Source organism: Polyodon spathula, chromosome 8, assembly GCF_017654505.1.
Source record: "Polyodon spathula isolate WHYD16114869_AA chromosome 8, ASM1765450v1, whole genome shotgun sequence".
NCBI classification, from domain to species: Eukaryota; Metazoa; Chordata; class Actinopteri; order Acipenseriformes; family Polyodontidae; genus Polyodon; species Polyodon spathula.
The window spans coordinates 50,727,890-50,748,627 of NC_054541.1; the positions used below are offsets into that span (position 1 = coordinate 50,727,890).

The 20,738-nt window shown below is 48.4% G+C and overlaps 1 protein-coding gene across 1 annotated transcript in view; it reads right to left on the reverse strand.

The window, feature by feature from the left end:
- The window catches only part of LOC121320131 (reelin-like), a 170,826-nt gene that overhangs the window by 98,229 nt on the left and 51,859 nt on the right, over window positions 1–20,738 (reverse strand). Inside the window, exons 4-10 of the mRNA XM_041258389.1 lie at window positions 20,136–20,206; window positions 7,487–7,577; window positions 4,555–4,562; window positions 4,351–4,374; window positions 4,021–4,029; window positions 2,097–2,188; window positions 665–716 (exon numbers count right to left, since the gene is read on the reverse strand). Of these exons, the coding sequence (XP_041114323.1) occupies window positions 665–716; window positions 2,097–2,188; window positions 4,021–4,029; window positions 4,351–4,374; window positions 4,555–4,562; window positions 7,487–7,577; window positions 20,136–20,206 (347 nt within the window). The remainder of the gene's footprint in view (window positions 1–664; window positions 717–2,096; window positions 2,189–4,020; window positions 4,030–4,350; window positions 4,375–4,554; window positions 4,563–7,486; window positions 7,578–20,135; window positions 20,207–20,738) is intronic.

The window sequence follows — 20,738 nt, forward strand, 5'->3', positions numbered from 1 at the left end:
ACACTAGATTCCAATAGACCCTGACACTCCTTGGTTCTTTGGTTCAATCTGAACTCTCTCTGCTGTGAAATAGAAATCAAGCCAGGATGATTTAGTGCAGGTCTTGTAAAAGCCCTGAAGCTGCTTGCAGGCTGCGCTGGCCGGCAGGAGACCCTGCTAAATTTAGTGAGAGCAGACTCACTCAGGCAAGGGCAACTCCAGAGCAGACTCTTTGTACAAGACATCGCTACTAGAGAGGGCTGCAGACAACGCTGTCCATTAATACTAATGGAGACACAATGGGTTTTAAACCCTTGTTGAGCCTGTCCTTCCAGGTCGTAGTGCTGGAGAGCTGAGGCTGTTTGGTGCCGAAACGTATTCTGTGCATTGGCATTTTATACATAGTTACTCTCCTTGACTTTTCACAATCTGGTCATTTAAGTTATTCTTCAAGCAAAATCTTTTCCTCATAAAATAAAGCTGCCCCACACAGTCAGCACTCCATGAAGAGTCAGCGTGCACTGTGTGTGCTGCATGGAGCGCAATGTCACCCACTGTCAGACTGGGGTGAGGAAGCAGGACCCCACTGCAAACAGGACGAGGTGTCACTGCCAGACTATCTGCAGTTCAAACTCTGCTTTGAACAACTGCATGCAGGGTAAACAAGTAAAGACTGCTTACTTACCGATAGCAAACTGCAGGACAGAGGCGGTGGTCGTGTTCAAAGGAACGCTTGTCTAAACAAAGTAAAAAAAACAAACAAACATTACAAACCATTTTTATTGTTGAGAAGAGGTCTTCGTTATGCTCAGTTCCTGAATATTTGCTGCAGCTCAAGCACTAAACGCTCTCTCCAGCGCTGTCACCTGAGCACTCCACTCTCCATCACTGTCACCTGAGCACTCCACTCTCTAGCACTGTCACCTGAGCACTCCACTCTCCATCACTGTCACCTGAGCACTCCACTCTCCAGCACTGTCACCTGAGCACTCCACTCTCCATCACTGTCACCTGAGCACTCCACTCTCTAGCACTGTCACCTGAGCACTCCACTCTCCATCACTGTCACCTGAGCACTCCACTCTCCATCACTGTCACCTGAGCACTCCACTCTCCACCACTGTCACCTGAGCACTCCACTCTCCATCACTGTCACCTGAGCACTCCACTCTCCAACACTGTCACCTGAGCACTCCACTCTCCAGCACTGTCACCTGAGCACTCCACTCTCCAGCACTGTCACCTGAGCACTCCACTCTCCAGCACTGTCACCTGAGCACTCCACTCTCCAGCACTGTCACCTGAGCACTCCACTCTCCAGCACTGTCACCTGAGCACTCCACTCTCCAGCACTGTCACCTGCACCCACTCTGCACTGTCACCTGAGCACTCCACTCTCCAGCACTTTCACCTGAGCACTCCACTCTCCAGCACTGTCACCTGAGCACTCCACTCTCCAGCACTGTCACCTGAGCACTCCACTCTCCAGCACTGTCACCTGAGCACTCCACTCTCTAGCACTGTCACCTGAGCACTCCACTCTCCAGCACTGTCACCTGAGCACTCCACTCTCTAGCACTGTCACCTGAGCACTCCACTCTCCAGCACTGTTACCTGAGCACTCCACTCTCTAGCACTGTCACCTGAGCACTCCACTCTCCAGCACTGTCACCTGAGCACTCCACTCTCTAGCACTGTCACCTGAGCACTCCACTCTCTAGCACTGTCACCTGAGCACTCCACTCTCTAGCACTGTCACCTGAGCACTCCACTCTCCAGCACTGTCACCCAGCACTGTCACCTGAGAGCACTGTCACCACTCCACTCTCTAGCACTGTCACCTGAGCACTCCACTCTCCAGCACTGTTACCTGAGCACTCCACTCTCCATCACTGTCACCTGAGCACTACCCTCTCCAGAACTGTCACCATGCTCTAATACACTCCAGCTAATTTTAACATTGGGTGATATTTCCTTGTCAAGTAATTCATTCTGATTCCAGCGCATTGCCCCTGTGATCGCCTGCTCTGGTTATTTTCCCCTACACTCGCAGTGCAGGGGTGTATGCTCTCTTTGTCGGGGAGGGGGGATTCTCCCAGTTTTTTTCTGATATTTACCAGCTCTCTTGGCCCATGTGGTTCACAGAAGGTGATAGCATTGCCGTGCATGAGGACCCCACACTGCTCCCCAAGATCACAATTAGTGCAATCTGACCTGGAAGAGAGCAGAGAGTTTGAACAGGCAGCAAAACAACATGAGCCTTGTATTTCAGCTTTAATCACTAGAACACAATGCTTCCCTCTCAGCCCCTCAGCTGTAAACATTAGAACACACTGCCTCCCTCCCAGTCTCTCAACTCTAACCACTAGAACACACTGCCTCCCTCCCAGTCTCTCAGCTCTAACCACTAGAACACACTGCCTCCCTCCCAGCCCCTCAGCTCTAACCACTAGACCACACTGCACTCCCTCCCAGTCCCTCAGCTCTAACCACTAGAACACACTGCCTCCCTCCCAGTCCCTCAGCTCTACACACCAGACCACACTGCCTCCCTCCCAACCTCTCAGCTCTAAACACTAGAACACACTGCCTCCCTCCCAGCCCCTCAGCTCTAACCACTAGAACACACTGCCTCCCTCCCACTCTCTCAGCTCTACACACCAGACCACACTGCCTCCCTCCCAGTCCCTCAGCTCTAACCACTAGACCACACTGCCTCCCTCCCAGTCTCTCAGCTCTACACACTAGACCACACTGCCTCCCTCTCAGTCTCTCAGCTCTACACACCAGACCACACTGCCTCCCTCCCAGTCACTCAGCTCTAACCACTAGACCACACTGCCTCCCTCCCAGTCTCTCAGCTCTAACCACTAGAACACACTGCCTCCCTCCCAGTCCCTCAGCTCTAACCACTAGACCACACTGCCTCCCTCCCAGTCTCTCAGCTCTCACCTCTACACCACACTGCCTCCCAGTCTCTCAGCTCTAATCACTAGACCACACTGCCTCCCTCCCAGTCTCTCAGCTCTAACACTAGACCACACTGCCTCCCTCCCAGTCCCTCAGCTCTAACCACTAGACCACACTGCCTCCCTCCCAGTCTCTCAGCTCTAACCACTAGAACACACTGCCTCCCTCCCAGTCTCTCAGCTCTAACCACTAGAACACACTGCCTCCCTCCCAGTCTCTCAGCTCTAACCACTAGAACACACTGCCTCCCTCCCAGTCTCTCAGCTCTAACCACTAGAACACACTGCCTCCCTCCCAGTCCCTCAGCTCTAACCACTAGAACACACTGCCTCCCTCCCAGTCGCTCAGCTCTAACCACTAGAACACACTGCCTCCCTCCCTCCCATGTCTCAGCTCGAGCCACTAGAACACACTGCCTCCCTCCCAGTCGCTCAGCTCTAACCACTAGACCACACTGCCTCCCTCCCAGTCCCTCCTCTAGCTCTAACCACTAGAACACACTGCCTCCCTCCCAGCCCCTCAGCTCTAACCACTAGACACACACTGCCTCCCTCCCAGTCCCCTCAGCTCTAACCACTAGAACACACCGCCCCCCTCCCAGTCCCTCAGCTCTAACCACACTGCCTCCCTCCCACACTCAGCCTCCACTCCCACTGCCTCCCTCCCCCTCAGCTCTAACCACTAGACCACACTGCCTCCCTCCCAGTCCCTCAGCTCTAACCACTAGAACACACTGCCTCCCTCCCAGTCCCTCAGCTCTAACCACTAGACCACACTGCCTCCCTCCCAGTCCCTCAGCTCTAACCACTAGAACACACTGCCTCCCTCCCAGTCCCTCAGCTCTAACCACTAGACCACACTGCCTCCCTCCCAGTCCCTCAGCTCTAACCACTAGACCACACTGCCCTTCCAGTCCCTCCCTCCCAGTCCCCTCAGCTCTAACCACTAGAACACACTGCCTCCCTCCCAGTCCCTCAGCTCTAACCACTAGAACACACTGCCTCCTCCCAGCCCCTCAGCTCTAACCACTAGACCACACTGCCTCCCTCCCAGTCCCTCAGCTCTAACCACTACACCACACTGCCTCCCCAGTCCCTCTGCTCTAACCCCTCACAGCCTCCTCTCAGCTCTAACCACTAGAGCCACACTGCCTCCCTCCCTCCCAGTCCCTCAGCTCTAACCACTAGAACCACACTGCCTCCCTCCCAGTCCCTCAGCTCTAACCACTAGACCACACTGCCTCCCTCCCAGTCCCTCAGCTCTAACCACTAGACCACACTGCCTCCCAGTCCCTCAGCTCTAACCACTAGACCACACTGCCCCCCTCCCAGTCCCTCAGCTCTAACCACTAGACCACACTGCCTCCCTCCCAGTCCCTCAGCTCTAACCACTAGAACACACTGCCTCCCTGGATCTCCCTCAGCTCTAACCACCAGTGACCACACTGCCCTCCCAGTCACTCAGCTCTAACCACTACAGGCCCACTGAACGACACTGCCTCCTTTCTCCATTCTCTCAGCTAAATATTAAGAACCAGATAAATATTATTTACACTGTACGACACTGAAGATCCTTTCAGACCTCACAGATAAATATTATTTACACTGTACGACCTGAAGATCCTTTCAGCTCTAATCACAGATAAATATTATTTATACTGTACGACACTGAAGATCCTTTCAGATTACCACAGATAAATATTATTTATACTGTACGACACTGAAGATCCTTTCAGATTATCACAGATAAATATTATTTACACTGTACGACACTGAAGATCCTTTCAGACTATCCACAGATAAATATTATTTACACTGTACGACACTGAAGATCCTTTCAGATTACCACAGATAAATATTATTTACACTGTACGACACTGAAGATCCTTTCAGATTACCACAGATAAATATTATTTACACTGCACGACACTGAAGATCCTTTCAGATTACCACAGATAAATATTATTTACACTGCACGACACTGAAGATCCTTTCAGATTACCACAGATAAATATTATTTACACTGTACGACACTGAAGATCCTTTCAGATTACCACAGATAAATATTATTTACACTGCACGACACTGAAGATCCTTTCAGATTACCACAGATAAATATTATTTACACTGCACGACACTGAAGATCCTTTCAGATTACCACAGATAAATATTATTTACACTGTACGACACTGAAGATCCTTTCAGATTACCACAGATAAATATTATTTACACTGCACGACACTGAAGATCCTTTCAGATTACCACAGATAAATATTATTTACACTGCACGACACTGAAGATCCTTTCGGATTACCACAGATAAATATTATTTACACTGCACGACACTGAAGATCCTTTCGGATTACCACAGATAAATATTATTTACACTGTACGACACTGAAGATCCTTTCAGATTACCACAGATAAATATTATTTACACTGCACGACACTGAAGATCCTTTCGGATTACCACAGATAAATATTATTTACACTGCACGACACTGAAGATCCTTTCAGATTACCACAGATAAATATTATTTACACTGCACGACACTGAAGATCCTTTCAGATTACCACAGATAAATATTATTTACACTGCACGACACTGAAGATCCTTTCAGATTACCACAGATAAATATTATTTACACTGCACGACACTGAAGATCCTTTCAGATTACCACAGATAAATATTATTTACACTGCACGACACTGAAGATCCTTTCAGATTACCACAGATAAATATTATTTACACTGCACGACACTGAAGATCCTTTCAGATTACCACAGATAAATATTATTTACACTGTACGACACTGAAGATCCTTTCAGATTACCACAGATAAATATTATTTACACTGTACGACACTGAAGATCCTTTCAGATTACCACAGATAAATATTATTTACACTGCACGACACTGAAGAGCCTTTCAGATTACCACAGATAAATATTATTTACACTGTACGACACTGAAGATCCTTTCAGATTACCACAGATAAATATTATTTACACTGTACGACACTGAAGATCCTTTCAGATTACCACAGATAAATATTATTTACACTGTACGACACTGAAGATCCTTTCAGATTATCACAGATAAATATTATTTACACTGTACGACACTGAAGATCCTTTCAGATTATCACAGATAAATATTATTTACACTGTACGACACTGAAGATCCTTTCAGATTACCACAGATAAATATTATTTACACTGCACGACACTGAAGATCCTTTCAGATTATCACAGATAAATATTATTTACACTGTACGACACTGAAGATCCTTTCGGATTACCACAGATAAATATTATTTACACTGCACGACACTGAAGATCCTTTCAGATTACCACAGATAAATATTATTTACACTGTACGACACTGAAGATCCTTTGAGATTAGCACAGATAAATATTATTTACACTGTACGACACTGAAGATCCTTTCAGATTACCACAGATAAATATTATTTACACTGCACGACACTGAAGATCCTTTCGGATTACCACAGATAAATATTATTTACACTGCACGACACTGAAGATCCTTTCAGATTACCACAGATAAATATTATTTACACTGTACGACACTGAAGATCCTTTCAGATTACCACAGATAAATATTATTTACACTGCACGACACTGAAGATCCTTTCAGATTACCACAGATAAATATTATTTATACTGTACGACACTGAAGATCCTTTCAGATTACCACAGATAAATATTATTTACACTGCACGACACTGAAGATCCTTTCGGATTACCACAGATAAATATTATTTACACTGTACGACACTGAAGATCCTTTCAGATTACCACAGATAAATATTATTTACACTGCACGACACTGAAGATCCTTTCGGATTACCACAGATAAATATTATTTACACTGTACGACACTGAAGATCCTTTCAGATTACCACAGATAAATATTATTTACACTGTACGACACTGAAGATCCTTTCAGATTACCACAGATAAATATTATTTACACTGCACGACACTGAAGATCCTTTCAGATTACCACAGATAAATATTATTTACACTGCACGACACTGAAGATCCTTTCAGATTACCACAGATAAATATTATTTACACTGCACGACACTGAAGATCCTTTCAGATTACCACAGATAAATATTATTTACACTGTACGACACTGAAGATCCTTTCAGATTATCACAGATAAATATTATTTATACTGTACGACACTGAAGATCCTTTCAGATTATCACAGATAAATATTATTTATACTGTACGACACTGAAGATCCTTTCAGATTACCACAAACAAATAAATATTATTTATACTGTATGACACTGAAGATCCTTTCAGATTACCACAAACAAATAAATATTATTTATACTGTATGACACTGAAGATCCTTTCAGATTACCACAAACAAATAAATATTATTTATACTGTACGACACTAAAGATCCTTTCAGATTATCACAGAAATATTATACTGTACAACACTGACGATCCTTTCAGATTATCACAAACAGATAAATATTGACTGTAATGTTTCACTCAAGAATTCCATGTAAGATCAGTGACCAGCAGGGTGAGGTGTGTCTGTAGTACTCACCCAGACTGGGTCTCAGGGGGGACTCTGTGGGGGCTGAAAGAGAAAACACAGGAGAATCATCACTGATACCAGCTCACTGAAAAATCTATTTCTTTAAGACAACATCTAACAATAATAATAATCAACACCCCAAAACCAAATGACAGGAGAAAAACTTGAGAAATAGCGGAGATCTGTTATCAAGAGTTATCAAGATATCACTGTCTGCATCAGCACAGCCTCATTATACTGAGGTCCTCCTGGGGGGAGCGGTGAGAGTTCCTGGTCAGAGCAAACACTGGAACATAATATCAGAGAGCTCTGAACACACAGTTTTAGGAAAAGAGAATATCAAACCTTCCAGATACACTTCCCACGTCCTTAGTTTAAGCTTTTAAAAGTTAACATCTAGACCTTGTGATCGCAATGACAAATTCACCGGAATAATCAAACTTTAGAAGTGCGGAGGTGGCAGGGACTGAACGAGAGCGGCGCTGGCAGGACGTGAAGCAGCAGGCAGGCTTTGAACTCGCTCACTAACAGGCAAGCAATGTGGGGAGTCCACCTGACCAATGAGCAACACCAGCCCATTAGATATAAAGAATTGACTACGGTATTCAGGGAGAGCAACAATGTTTATTCATGGAAGAAAACAGACCAGCAGCAAGTGCGCGGGAGTTTGTGTTCACCATTCGCAACACAGTCTGGCCTGCTTGGTCTGCACTCGTTAGCAGACAGAACGGTATGGAACTCCTCTGAATACACTGTCTGGAATGCAAGCACTGCAAGGTATTGTTTTGCAGTGAATGTTCATTGCAAACATCTTTCCACAGGTAGTCTAGTGGACTCACTTTGTCCACACGAAAGTCATTTTTGTGTATTGCTGGTTACTTGTTAAATATCTTCGCTATTTAAACATTGACGTGCAAGTTAGAGGTCCGGACCTACAACATCATTGACCAGATCTAAAAGTATGTGGCCTCTTTTTAGAAAGTGGCACACTTTTCCTGTCAATACAGCCTGCCCCCCCTGGTTTTATTGTGTGTATAGTCTGAGATCTTTCATGTGTCACATCCTCTGCAGCCATCATCTTCCCCTGCAGTTTGCATCTAAAAAGAATGAACTGTAGGTTAGTCCTTGGTGCCTGTTGCTTAGGGCCTGATTTGTGTGAGGTGTCTGAGAAAGGAAGCTTTTAGACATCGTGTGCTGTTCTGTAGCACTTTATCAAGCCAGCTGTAATTTAAACTCCTAAACTTGTCACCCGGCAGGAGCCTCTGTCATAGCATGGGTTTGATTTGACTGTCTGAGAGGCGTGATTGAATGGGCCTCCAGTGATTACTCTGTGAGTGCTGCAGCCAGGGGACTCTGCAATTAACAGTGCACCTTGTAAATCACTCAGCTCAGCTCGCTTCTACAACCCTCTGCTTTGGAAACATCACTTACAAGAGTTCCACCGCCATGGAATTACAATGTGTCACCTGAACTCATAGGAGCTGACCTGCTTCTATCCCATCGGATTGAAGGATTCACTGTTTTAATCAACTGAGACTCTGACAGGACCCGTGTGAACTGGGATTCTGACAGGACCCGTGTGAACTGGGATTCTGACAGGACCCGTGTGAACTGGGATTCTGACAGGACCCGTGTGAACTGGGACTCTGACAGGACCCGTGTGAACTGGGATTCTGACAGGACCCGTGTGAACTGGGATTCTGACAGGACCCGTGTGAACTGGGATTCTGACAGGACCCGTGTGAACTGGGATTCTGACAGGACCCGTGTGAACTGGGATTCTGACAGGACCCGTGTGAACTGGGATTCTGACAGGACCCGTGTGAACTGGGACTCTGACAGGACCCGTGTGAACTGGGACTCTGACAGGACCCGTGTGAACTGGGATTCTGACAGGACCCGTGTGAACTGGGATTCTGACAGGACCCGTGTGAACTGGGATTCTGACAGGACCCGTGTGAACTGGGATTCTGACAGGACCCGTGTGAACTGGGACTTCTGACAGGACCCGTGTGAACTGGGATTCTGACAGGACCCGTGTGAACTGGGATTCTGACAGGATTCTGACGTGTGAACTGGGATTCTGACAGGACCCGTGTGAACTGGGACTCTGACAGGACCCGTGTGAACTGGGATTCTGACAGGACCCGTGTGAACTGGGACTCTGACAGGACCCGTGTGAACTGGGACTCTGACAGGACCCGTGTGAACTGGGATTGTGACAGGACCCGTGTGAACTGGGATTCTGACAGGACCCGTGTGAACTGGGATTCTGACAGGACCCGTGTGAACTGGGATTCTGACAGGACCCGTGTGAACTGGGATTCTGACAGGACCCGTGTGAACTGGGATTCTGACAGGACCCGTGTGAACTGGGATTCTGACAGGACCCGTGTGAACTGGGATTCTGACAGGACCCGTGTGAACTGGGATTCTGACAGGACCCGTGTGAACTGGGATTCTGACAGGACCCGTGTGAACTGGGATTCTGACAGGACCCGTGTGAACTGGGACTCTGACAGGACCCGTGTGAACTGGGACCCGTGTGAACTGGGTCTGACAGGACCCGTGTGAACTGGGATTCTGACAGGACCCGTGTGAACTGGGATTCTGACAGGACCCGTGTGAACTGGGACTCTGACAGGACCCGTGTGAACTGGGACTCTGACAGGACCCGTGTGAACTGGGATTCTGACAGGACCCGTGTGAACTGGGATTCTGACAGGACCCGTGTGAACTGGGATTCTGACAGGACCCGTGTGAACTGGGACTCTGACAGGACCCGTGTGAACTGGGATTCTGACAGGACCCGTGTGAACTGGGATTCTGACAGGACCCGTGTGAACTGGGATTCTGACAGGACCCGTGTGAACTGGGACCCGTGTTGACAGGTGACAGGACCCGTGTGAACTGGGATTGGGATTGTGACAGGACCCGTGTGAACTGGGATTCTGACAGGACCCGTGTGAACTGGGACTCTGACAGGACCCGTGTGAACTGGGATTCTGACAGGACCCGTGTGAACTGGGATTCTGACAGGACCCGTGTGAACTGGGATTCTGACAGGACCCGTGTGAACTGGGATTCTGACAGGACCCGTGTGAACTGGGATTCTGACAGGACCCGTGTGAACTGGGACTGACAGGACCCGTGTGAACTCTCAGACAGGACCCGTGTGAACTGGGATTCAGACAGGACCCGTGTGAACTGGGATTCTGACAGGACCCGTGTGAACTGGGATTCTGACAGGACCCGTGTGAACTGGGATTCTGACAGGACCCGTGTGAACTGGGATTCTGACAGGACCCGTGTGAACTGGGATTCTGACAGGACCCGTGTGAACTGGGATTCTGACAGGACCCGTGTGAACTGGGATTCTGACAGGACCCGTGTGAACTGGGATTCTGACAGGACCCGTGTGAACTGGGATTCTGACAGGACCCGTGTGAACTGGGATTCTGACAGGACCCGTGTGAACTGGGATTCTGACAGGACCCGTGTGAACTGGGATTCTGACAGGACCCGTGTGTGTGAACGTGTGAACTGGGATTCTGACAGGACCCGTGTGAACTGGGACTGACAGGACCCGTGTGAACTGGGATTCTGACAGGACCCGTGTGAACTGGGATTCTAACTGGACGGGTTTGAAGTGGGATTGTGACTGGATGAGTTTGAACTGGGGTTGCGACTGGACCAGTGTGAACATGACAGGACAATGTGATGGAGGAGGTGGTAGAGTATTAACAGTCTCTCACAGAAAATACACTTTTTTAACAGAATTGAATGGAGGCGGGGGGGGCTGCAATTTTTGCATCTATTTTTGTTAAATGAATAAATAAATTAAAAAGCAATAACAAGAAACAACCCAAAACGTAAAGATGGATCGTCTCCCACGACTGGCTAGTTGGATAGAAATGATGATGCTGTTGTTTTTCCCTTAAAAAAAATGAGGGCAAAACCTGCTCTGTGTTTGTGAGCAAGAAACAGAGAGAGAGGTCTTCACTGTAGGTCAGTATATACATCTATAAACCTTTACTTATTTATCAATACATTTTACCAGAGACCCCCATAGACAGAATCACTTTCAAGGGGGGCTGGGGGAGGATCTGAAATAGGAGAAAGTGTCAGTCAAGCATTGCAAACGAGATGAGATCATGAATATCAAAAACAAAAACCAGACAGATTTCAGATAATCCCCGAGCAAACCTTCAGCCTCTGCTTCCCAGGGCACAGAGCAGCGAGAGCAGAGGCCTGCCCGAGTCAATTCATTATTTACTGCATGAGAAGTGATTTAATCAGGTGCATTCAGACAGATCAACAGAAACACAGGGACTGACTTCATCAGCTGCAGACACAACACAAATATTAAACGATTCAAAAACTCAGGAGTCCTTTAAACAATCTACTTTTATTTGTATATTTTTTTAAATGTGATTTTATGGATTAAATAAATATTACTTTTGCACAAAACAAACCATTTCCTCCATAAATATTAAAATGTATTTAATTTATTGACTTAAATAATGATTGTGTTTTGAACGCATCCCAAATTCAAGTCTGAAGTGAGGTGGTGCTTTCTGGAGCTCACTGGGTTTATTTTAACGATCTAATCACAGGGGATTTAAATATGACCATGCTTTAACTATGAATCCTGCATGGGTGAGCTACTGACCCCATTATTAGCATCATCACTGAACACCATATCTTAGTGGAGAGAGGTAGTGTCAGATCAGAATCACAACTTTAAACTGACCACCACTGACAGGGACATTGAAATGAAAGGACGCGGCTCCAGGGCAGGGTGACACGCTGCTGGGGTTCCTGTTGAAAAGGCTTCTTCAGCAATGCCTCAGCACATAGAACTGCCAGAGCTACAGCACAAGTGCAGAGTGACGCTTCAGGCAAGAGTGGGGGGGGGGGGGGGGGCTGTGGAATCCAGGACAAGGGAGAGGAGGGCAGCAGCAGCCTCTGTGGGTCTCATGTGGACTGGTTGGCTGCTACTCTGTCATATCCCCAAGAGTCGTGCACTTAGCAAAGCCATAGTGATTGGAGTGCCTGAGGGCATGTACTCAGTGGCAGCGTTCATGCTGGGGTGTGTAAGAGTGTGCAGAAAAGGGAAGATGTGTGACCCCATCCCTGTGCTGTACAGACTGACAGGCAGTCATCCTTCAGTCTCTGTCAGCTCCTGCTGCTTTAAAAGACATTAACCCAAAAATAAAATCCCAGCTAAAAGCAGGCAGGCGGATCTCACAGAGAATGAACCACCTGCGATTCAGGAGTTGAAATGGAAGCACTTCAAAACCAGAGCAGCGAATTGGTTCCCAGATCTCAAGAGTGAGGCTCAGGGAGGAGAAAGAGGTCTACTGCCCAGGGCTCTCTGAATCCTTGCTCATTTGTAATTTAAATTTCCCGAGAGCACTCCAACACAATGTGACAAATTATAAAGGAGTGGAGGAATTCGCCTGGAACGAGATCCTTGTCGATGCATGCTTTATTACATTGTATCTCTCACGACGCCTCTCTGCACATTTACGACCTTCAAGTATTCTAATTAAGGGCCGGCTCTTACATTATTGACTGCAGCAATTAGAAACATCGCTTAACTTTTCAATTCTGACCTCCCTTCCCATGAAATGTAAATGATTTTGAGTATTGTTACAGAGAAATGTAAATGATAAGCACTGCTCGTGTGAATCCAGCGGTCAAACTCCTGGAACGGACTGTCAGACCCCCGAGCAAGAGAGGCAGAGTCACCCCATCACAGCAAGCACTGTTCGTGTGAATCCAGCAGTCAAACTCCTGGAACGGACTGTCAGAGCCCCGAGCGAGGGAGGCAGAGTCACCCCATCACAGCAAGCACTGCTCGTGTGAATCCAGCGGTCAAACTCCTGGAACGGACTGTCAGACCCCCGAGTGAGGGAGGCAGAGTCACCCCATCACAGCAAGCACTGCTCGTGTGAATCCAGCGGTCAAACTCCTGGAACGGACTGTCAGACCCCCGAGCGAGGGAGGCAGAGTCACCCCATCACAGCAAGCACTGCTCGTGTGAATCCAGCGGTCAAACTCCTGGAACGGACTGTCAGACCCCCGAGCGAGGGAGGCAGAGTCACCCCATCACAGCAAGCACTGCTCGTGTGAATCCAGCGGTCAAACTCCTGGAACGGACTGTCAGACCCCCGAGCAAGAGAGGCAGAGTCACCCCATCACAGCAAGCACTGCTCGTGTGAACCCAGCAGTCAAACTCCTGGAACGGACTGTCAGACCCCCGAGCAAGAGAGGCAGAGTCACCCCATCACAGCAAGCACTGCTCGTGTGAATCCAGCGGTCAAACTCCTGGAACGGACTGTCAGACCCCCGAGCGAGGGAGGCAGAGTCACCCCATCACAGCAAGCACTGCTCGTGTGAATCCAGCGGTCAAACTCCTGGAACGGACTGTCAGACCCCCGAGCGAGGGAGGCAGAGTCACCCCATCACAGCAAGCACTGCTCGTGTGAATCCAGCGGTCAAACTCCTGGAACGGACTGTCAGACCCCCGAGCGAGGGAGGCAGAGTCACCCCATCACAGCAAGCACTGCTCGTGTGAATCCAGCGGTCAAACTCCTGGAACGGACTGTCAGACCCCCGAGCGAGGGAGGCAGAGTCACCCCATCACAGCAAGCACTGCTCGTGTGAATCCAGCGGTCAAACTCCTGGAACGGACTGTCAGAGCCCCGAGCGAGGGAGGCAGAGTCACCCCATCACAGCAAGCACTGCTCGTGTGAATCCAGCGGTCAAACTCCTGGAACGGACTGTCAGACCCCCGAGCGAGGGAGGCAGAGTCACCCCATCACAGCAAGCACTGCTCGTGTGAATCCAGCGGTCAAACTCCTGGAACGGACTGTCAGACCCCCGAGCGAGGGAGGCAGAGTCACCCCATCACAGCAAGCACTGCTCGTGTGAATCCAGCGGTCAAACTCCTGGAACGGACTGTCAGACCCCCGAGCGAGGGAGGCAGAGTCACCCCATCACAGCAAGCACTGCTCGTGTGAATCCAGCGGTCAAACTCCTGGAACGGACTGTCAGACCCCCGAGCAAGAGAGGCAGAGTCACCCCATCACAGCAAGCACTGCTCGTGTGAATCCAGCTGGCCGTGCTGAGTCAGACCCCCGAGAGGAGGCAGTGCATGCAAGCACTGCCGTGGAAGCGGTCACACTCCTGGAACGGACTCAGACCCCCGAGTGAGGGAGCAGAGTCACCCCATCACAGCAAGCACTGCTCGTGTGAATCCAGCGGTCAAACTCCTGGAATGGACTGTCAGACCCCCGAGTGAGGGAGGCAGAGTCACCCCATCACAGCAAGCACTGCTCGTGTGAATCCAGCGGTCAAACTCCTGGAACGGACTGTCAGACCCCCGAGCGAGGGAGGCAGAGTCACCCCATCACAGCAAGCACTGCTCGTGTGAATCCAGCGGTCAAACTCCTGGAACGGACTGTCAGACCCCCGAGCAAGAGAGGCAGAGTCACCCCATCACGGCAAGCACTGCTCGTGTGAATCCATGCTGAGGAGAGGAGGCATGCTGGCTCCCTGTGAATCACATCCTCTCAGCTCTTAGAATCATCAGCAGCTGCTGAAGTCTATGCAGTTGTATTGGGGTTTAACCAGACCCCCGAGCAAGGGAGGCAGAGTCACCCCATCACAGCAAGCACTGCTCGTGTGAATCCAGCGGTCAAACTCCTGGAACGGACTGTCAGACCCCCGAGCGAGGGAGGCAGAGTCACCCCATCACAGCAAGCACTGCTCGTGTGAATCCAGCGGTCAAACTCCTGGAACGGACTGTCAGACCCCCGAGCAAGAGAGGCAGAGTCACCCCATCACGGCAAGCACTGCTCGTGTGAATCCACTGGCCGTGCTGAGGAGAGGAGCATGCTGGCTCCCTGGAATCACATCCTCTCAGCTCTTAGAATCTCAGCAGCTGCTGAAGTCTTATTATTATTATTTTATTATTATTATTATTATTATTATTATTAATTAAAACATTAGCATAATATATAATAACCAAAAGTATCCCTCTGCTCTGTTCTGCTGTGGTCAGTAAACATCCTGTGCTCCTTTTTAAAGAAAGATCTGACCAAATCTCACCCCTACCATATTCCAGAAACGAAGTATTTATGCCTGGTCCCATACCAGGTTCAAGAATGCTGTGAGTTTGCCTGCATTACTTTCATGTAGTTTGACATTCTTGCACTTCCCAGTTGGTTTCACCTAGAGAGTGAATGTTTTCAATGCCTTCTCTCCCATGTTAAGCAACCAGCAGCTTCTCCTGACAGACAGGCTTGGTACCCAGTGACCCCCTCGACCCCAGAGACATAGCTGGAGGAAGTGGAGGAGACTGACTGGGTCATGGAATTATTGTGTTAGTATATTATCCCGTTGAAAGAGGCACTGAAAAAACAAATACTGTGAAAAGAGAATTGCAATCCTGGTATTCTAATAACGCCCTAACTTTTCAAAAACACAAAATATTTTTGACAGCTATTGTTTTTGTTATTTGGTACTTCTTTAAAGACACTATGAGCAAACTGAATCTCAGCCCGTATTGCAGAACACTGTTCTGGGAAACAAAGCACAATGCTACTGGAGCTGCTGCTTCTCAGTCACGTTCTACATGGAAGAGGAATCCAGAACAGTGTATACAAAACAAACTCTAATAATAACACTTACAAAATGCATTTAGAAATCTACTTAGAAGCACATGTTAAAATATATTCCAAAACGGCTGCTTAAATATATTGCAATATGTTTTCAATGGATGCTGAAAATGATGTGGTTATATATTGTACAACTATGCCTAAAAGTTTGCATCGCCCTATAGAAACTGACTATTATAGCTTTTAGTAGATTTATCTAAATTATGTTCATATAGTTTTTATTTTTAATGATGTCTCAATTCTAAAATTATAGAAGATGCAAAAAGTTTGGCCATAGCTGTATACTGTAAAAGATTATGGAAAAGCAATAAAATCCATTACAGCATATTTGAAATATATTGTTAGCATTTTGCAATATATTTGTCTCCTACATGTTGTTGCTGGTCAGTGAGATGGTGGGTGTGTCTCTGTCATGTTGTTGCTGGTCACTGAGATGGTGGGTGTGTCTCTGTCATGTTGTTGCTGGTCAGGTCAGTGAGATGGTGGGTGTGTCTCTGTCATGTTGTTGCTGGTCAGTGAGATGGTGGGTGTGTCTCTGTCATGTTGTTGCTGGTCAGGTCAGTGAGATGGTGGGTGTGTCTCTGTCATGTTGTTGCTGGTCAGGTCAGTGTGGTGGGCTGTCTCTGTCATGTTGTTGCTGGTCAGTGAGATGGTGGGTGTGTCTCTGTCATGTTGTTGCTGGTCAGGTCAGTGAGATGGTGGGTGTGTCTCTGTCATGTTGTTGCTGTCATGGTGGGTGTGTCTCTGCCATTGTTGCTGGTTGCATGTTGTTGCTGGTCAGTGAGATGGTGGGTGTGTCTCTGTCATGTTGTTGCTGGTCAGTGAGATGGTGGGTGTGTCTCTGTCATGTTGTTGCTGGTCAGTGAGATGGTGGGTGTGTCTCTGTCATGTTGTTGCTGGTCAGGTCAGTGAGATGGTGAGTGTGTCTCTGCCATGTTGTTGCTGGTCATGGTGGGTGTGTCTCTGTGCTGGTCAGTGAGATGGTGGGTGTGTCTCTGCCATGTTGTTGCTGGTCAGTGAGATGGTGGGTGTGTCTCTGTCATGGTGGGTGTGTCTCTGTCATGTTGTTGCTGGTCAGTGAGATGGTGGGTGTGTCTCTGTCATGTTGTTGCTGGTCAGTGAGATGGTGGGTGTGTCTCTGCCATGTTGTTGCTGGTCAGGTCAGTGAGATGGTGGGTGTGTCTCTGTCATGTTGTTGCTGGTCAGTGAGATGGTGGGTGTGTCTCTGTCATGTTGTTGGTCTGTGTGTCAGTGAGATGGTGGGTGTGTCTCTGTCATGTTGTTGCTGGTCAGTGAGATGGTGGGTGTGTCTCTGCCATGTTGTTGCTGGTCAGTGAGATGGTGGGTGTGTCTCTGTCATGTTGTTGCTGGTCAGTGAGATGGTGGGTGTGTCTCTGTCATGTTGCTGGTGAGATGGCTGTCTCTGTCATGTTGTTGTCAGGTCAGTGAGATGGTGGGTGTGTCTCTGCCATGTTGTTGCTGGTCAGTGAGATGGTGGGTGGGTCATGTTGTTGCTGTCTCTGTCATGTTGTTGCTGGTCAGTGAGATGGTGGGTGTGTCTCTGCCATGTTGTTGCTGGTCAGTGAGATGGTGGGTGTGTCTCTGCCATGTTGTTGCTGGTCAGTGAGATGGTGGGTGTGTCTCTGTCATGTTGTTGCTGGTCAGTGAGATGGTGGGTGTGTCTCTGTCATGTTGTTGCTGGTCAGTGAGATGGTGGGTGTGTCTCTGTCATGTTGTTGCTGGTCAGTGAGATGGTGGGTGTGTCTCTCATGTTGTTGCTGGTCAGTCAGTGAGGTGGTGGGCTTGTCTCTGTCATGGTGGGTGTGTCTCTGTCATGTTGTTGCTGGTCAGTGAGATGGTGGGTGTGTCTCTGCCATGTTGTTGCTGGTCAGTGAGATGGTGGGTGTGTCTCTGTCATGTTGTTGCTGGTCAGTGAGATGGTGGGTGTGTCTCTGTCTCTGGTCAGTGAGATGGTGGGTGTGTTGCTGGTCATGTTGTTGCTGGTCAGTGAGATGGTGGGTGTGTCTCTGCCATGTTGTTGCTGGTCAGTGAGATGGTGGGTGTGTCTCTGCCATGTTGTTGCTGGTCAGTGAGATGGTGGGTGTGTCTCTGTCATGTTGTTGCTGGTCAGTGAGATGGTGGGTGTGTCTCTCATGTTGTTGCTGGTCAGTGAGATGGTGGGTGTGTCTCTGTCATGTTGTTGCTGGTCAGTGAGATGGTGGGTGTGTCTCTGCCATGTTGTTGCTGGTCAGTGAGATGGTGGGCGTGTCTCTGCCATGTTGTTGCTGGTCAGTGAGATGGTGGGTGTGTCTCAGTGTTGTTGCTGGTCAGTGAGATGGTGGTGTGTCTCTGTCATGTTGTTGCTGGTCAGGTCAGTGAGATGGTGGGTGTGGTCAGTGAGATGGTGGGTGTGTCTCTGCCATGTTGTTGCTGGTCAGTGAGATGGTGGGTGTGATGTTGGCTGGTCAGTGAGATGGTGGGCGTGTCTCTGCCATGTTGTTGCTCAGGTCAGTGAGATGGTGGGTGTGTCTCTGTCATGTTGTTGCTGGTCAGTGAGATGGTGGGTGTGTCTCTCATGTTGTTGTGGTCAGTGAGATGGTGGGTGTGTCTCTGTCATGTTGTTGCTCAGGTCAGTGAGATGGTGGGTGTGTCTCTGTCATGTTGTTGCTGGTCAGTGAGATGGTGGGTCTCTGCCATGTTGTTGTGTCTCTGCCATGTTGTTGCTGGTCAGTGAGATGGTGGGTGTGTCTCTGTCATGTTGTTGCTGGTCAGTGAGATGGTGGGTGTGTCTCTGTCATGTTGTTGCTGGTCAGTCATGTTGTTGCTGGTCAGTGAGATGGTGGGTGTGTCTCTGCCATGTTGTTGCTGGTCAGTGAGATGGTGGGTGTGTCTCTGCCATGTTGTTGCTGGTCAGGTCAGTGAGATGGTGGGCTTGTCTCTGTCATGTTGTTGCTGGTCAGTGAGATGGTGGGTGTGTCTCTGCCATGTTGTTGCTCAGGTCAGTGAGATGGTGGGTGTGTCTCTGTCATGTTGTTGCTGGTCAGTGAGATGGTGGGTGTGTCTCTGTCATGTTGTTGCTGGTCAGTGAGATGGTGGGTGTGTCTCTGTCATGTTGTTGCTGGTCAGTGAGATGGTGGGTGTGTCTCTGTCATGTCATGTTGTTGCTGGTCAGTGAGATGGTGGGTGTGTCTCTGTCATGTTGTTGCTGGTCAGTGAGATGGTGGGTGTGTCTCTGTCATGTTGTTGCTGGTCAGTGAGATGGTGGGTGTGTCTCTGCCATGTTGTTGCTGGTCAGTGAGATGGTGGTGTCTCTGTGTCTCTGCTGGTCATGTTGTTGCTGGTCAGGTCAGTGAGATGGTGGGTGTGTCTCTGTCATGTTGTTCTGTCAGTGAGATGGTGGGTGTGTCTCTGTCATGTTGTTGCTGGTCAGTGTGGTGTTGTCTCTGTCATGTTGTTGCTGCCATGTTGTTGCTGGTCAGGTCAGTGAGATGGTTGCTGGTCAGTGAGATGGTGGGTGTGTCTCTGTCATGTTGTTGCTGGTCAGTGAGATGGTGGGTGTGTCTCTGTCATGTTGTTGCTGGTCAGTGAGATGGTGGGTGTGTCTCTGTCATGTTCTCTGTCATGTTGTTGCTGGTCAGTGAGATGGTGGGCGTGTCTCTGCCATGTTGTTGCTGGTCAGTGAGATGGTGGGCGTGTCTCTGCCATGTTGTTGCTGGTCAGTGAGATGGTGGGCGTGTCTCTGCCATGTTGTTGCTGGTCAGGTCAGTGAGATGGTGGGTGTGTCTCTGCCATGTTGTTGCTGGTCAGTGAGATGGTGGGTGTGTCTCTGTCATGTTATTGCTGGTCAGTGAGATGGTGGGTGTGTCTCTGCCATGTTGTTGCTGGATAGTGAAATGGTGGGCGTGTCTCTCACCTCCCTGCTCACACAGCTGCTGAGCCAAGGCGTCTTTGAAGATGATCTGTCCTCTGTGTGTGGCCGTCGCCCTGCCAGTGAGGAAGAGAAACAGCAGAGTGTGAACGATTCTCATTTCAAGCACTGCTGACACATTGCACTCCTCATGTAGGAGAATGCTTTCATTGCTCACTGAATGTAGACTCCTCTAATCATCTCCTTTCACATTTCATTTTCCTGCTCAGAGCAATCTTTGCAAATGTGTCATTTTTTCATTTTAGAACTTTTTGCAACTTCTCTCTTCGAACTGTTCAAAGCTCATTTCAATCTTTTCTGCGTCAAGCGTGTTACAAAGAAGAATCTCACAGCCACCCTCTCTAAAGAGCTGTCAAACCACCTGTCATAATCTAACAGAATCAGAACTATAGAACACAGTTTACAGATCACATACTGGAAACCTGCAAATATGTTTAATTAATACAATGGCAACAAAGTTGTTCTTTTAAAGAGTTGTGCCTGATTAGTAACAGAACTTCACGAATGGATTGTGCAAACAGGACAGAGAGCCCCATAAACTGAATAAACCCTAAACATACTGTAGATTCAGGTAGCCACTCTGTGACA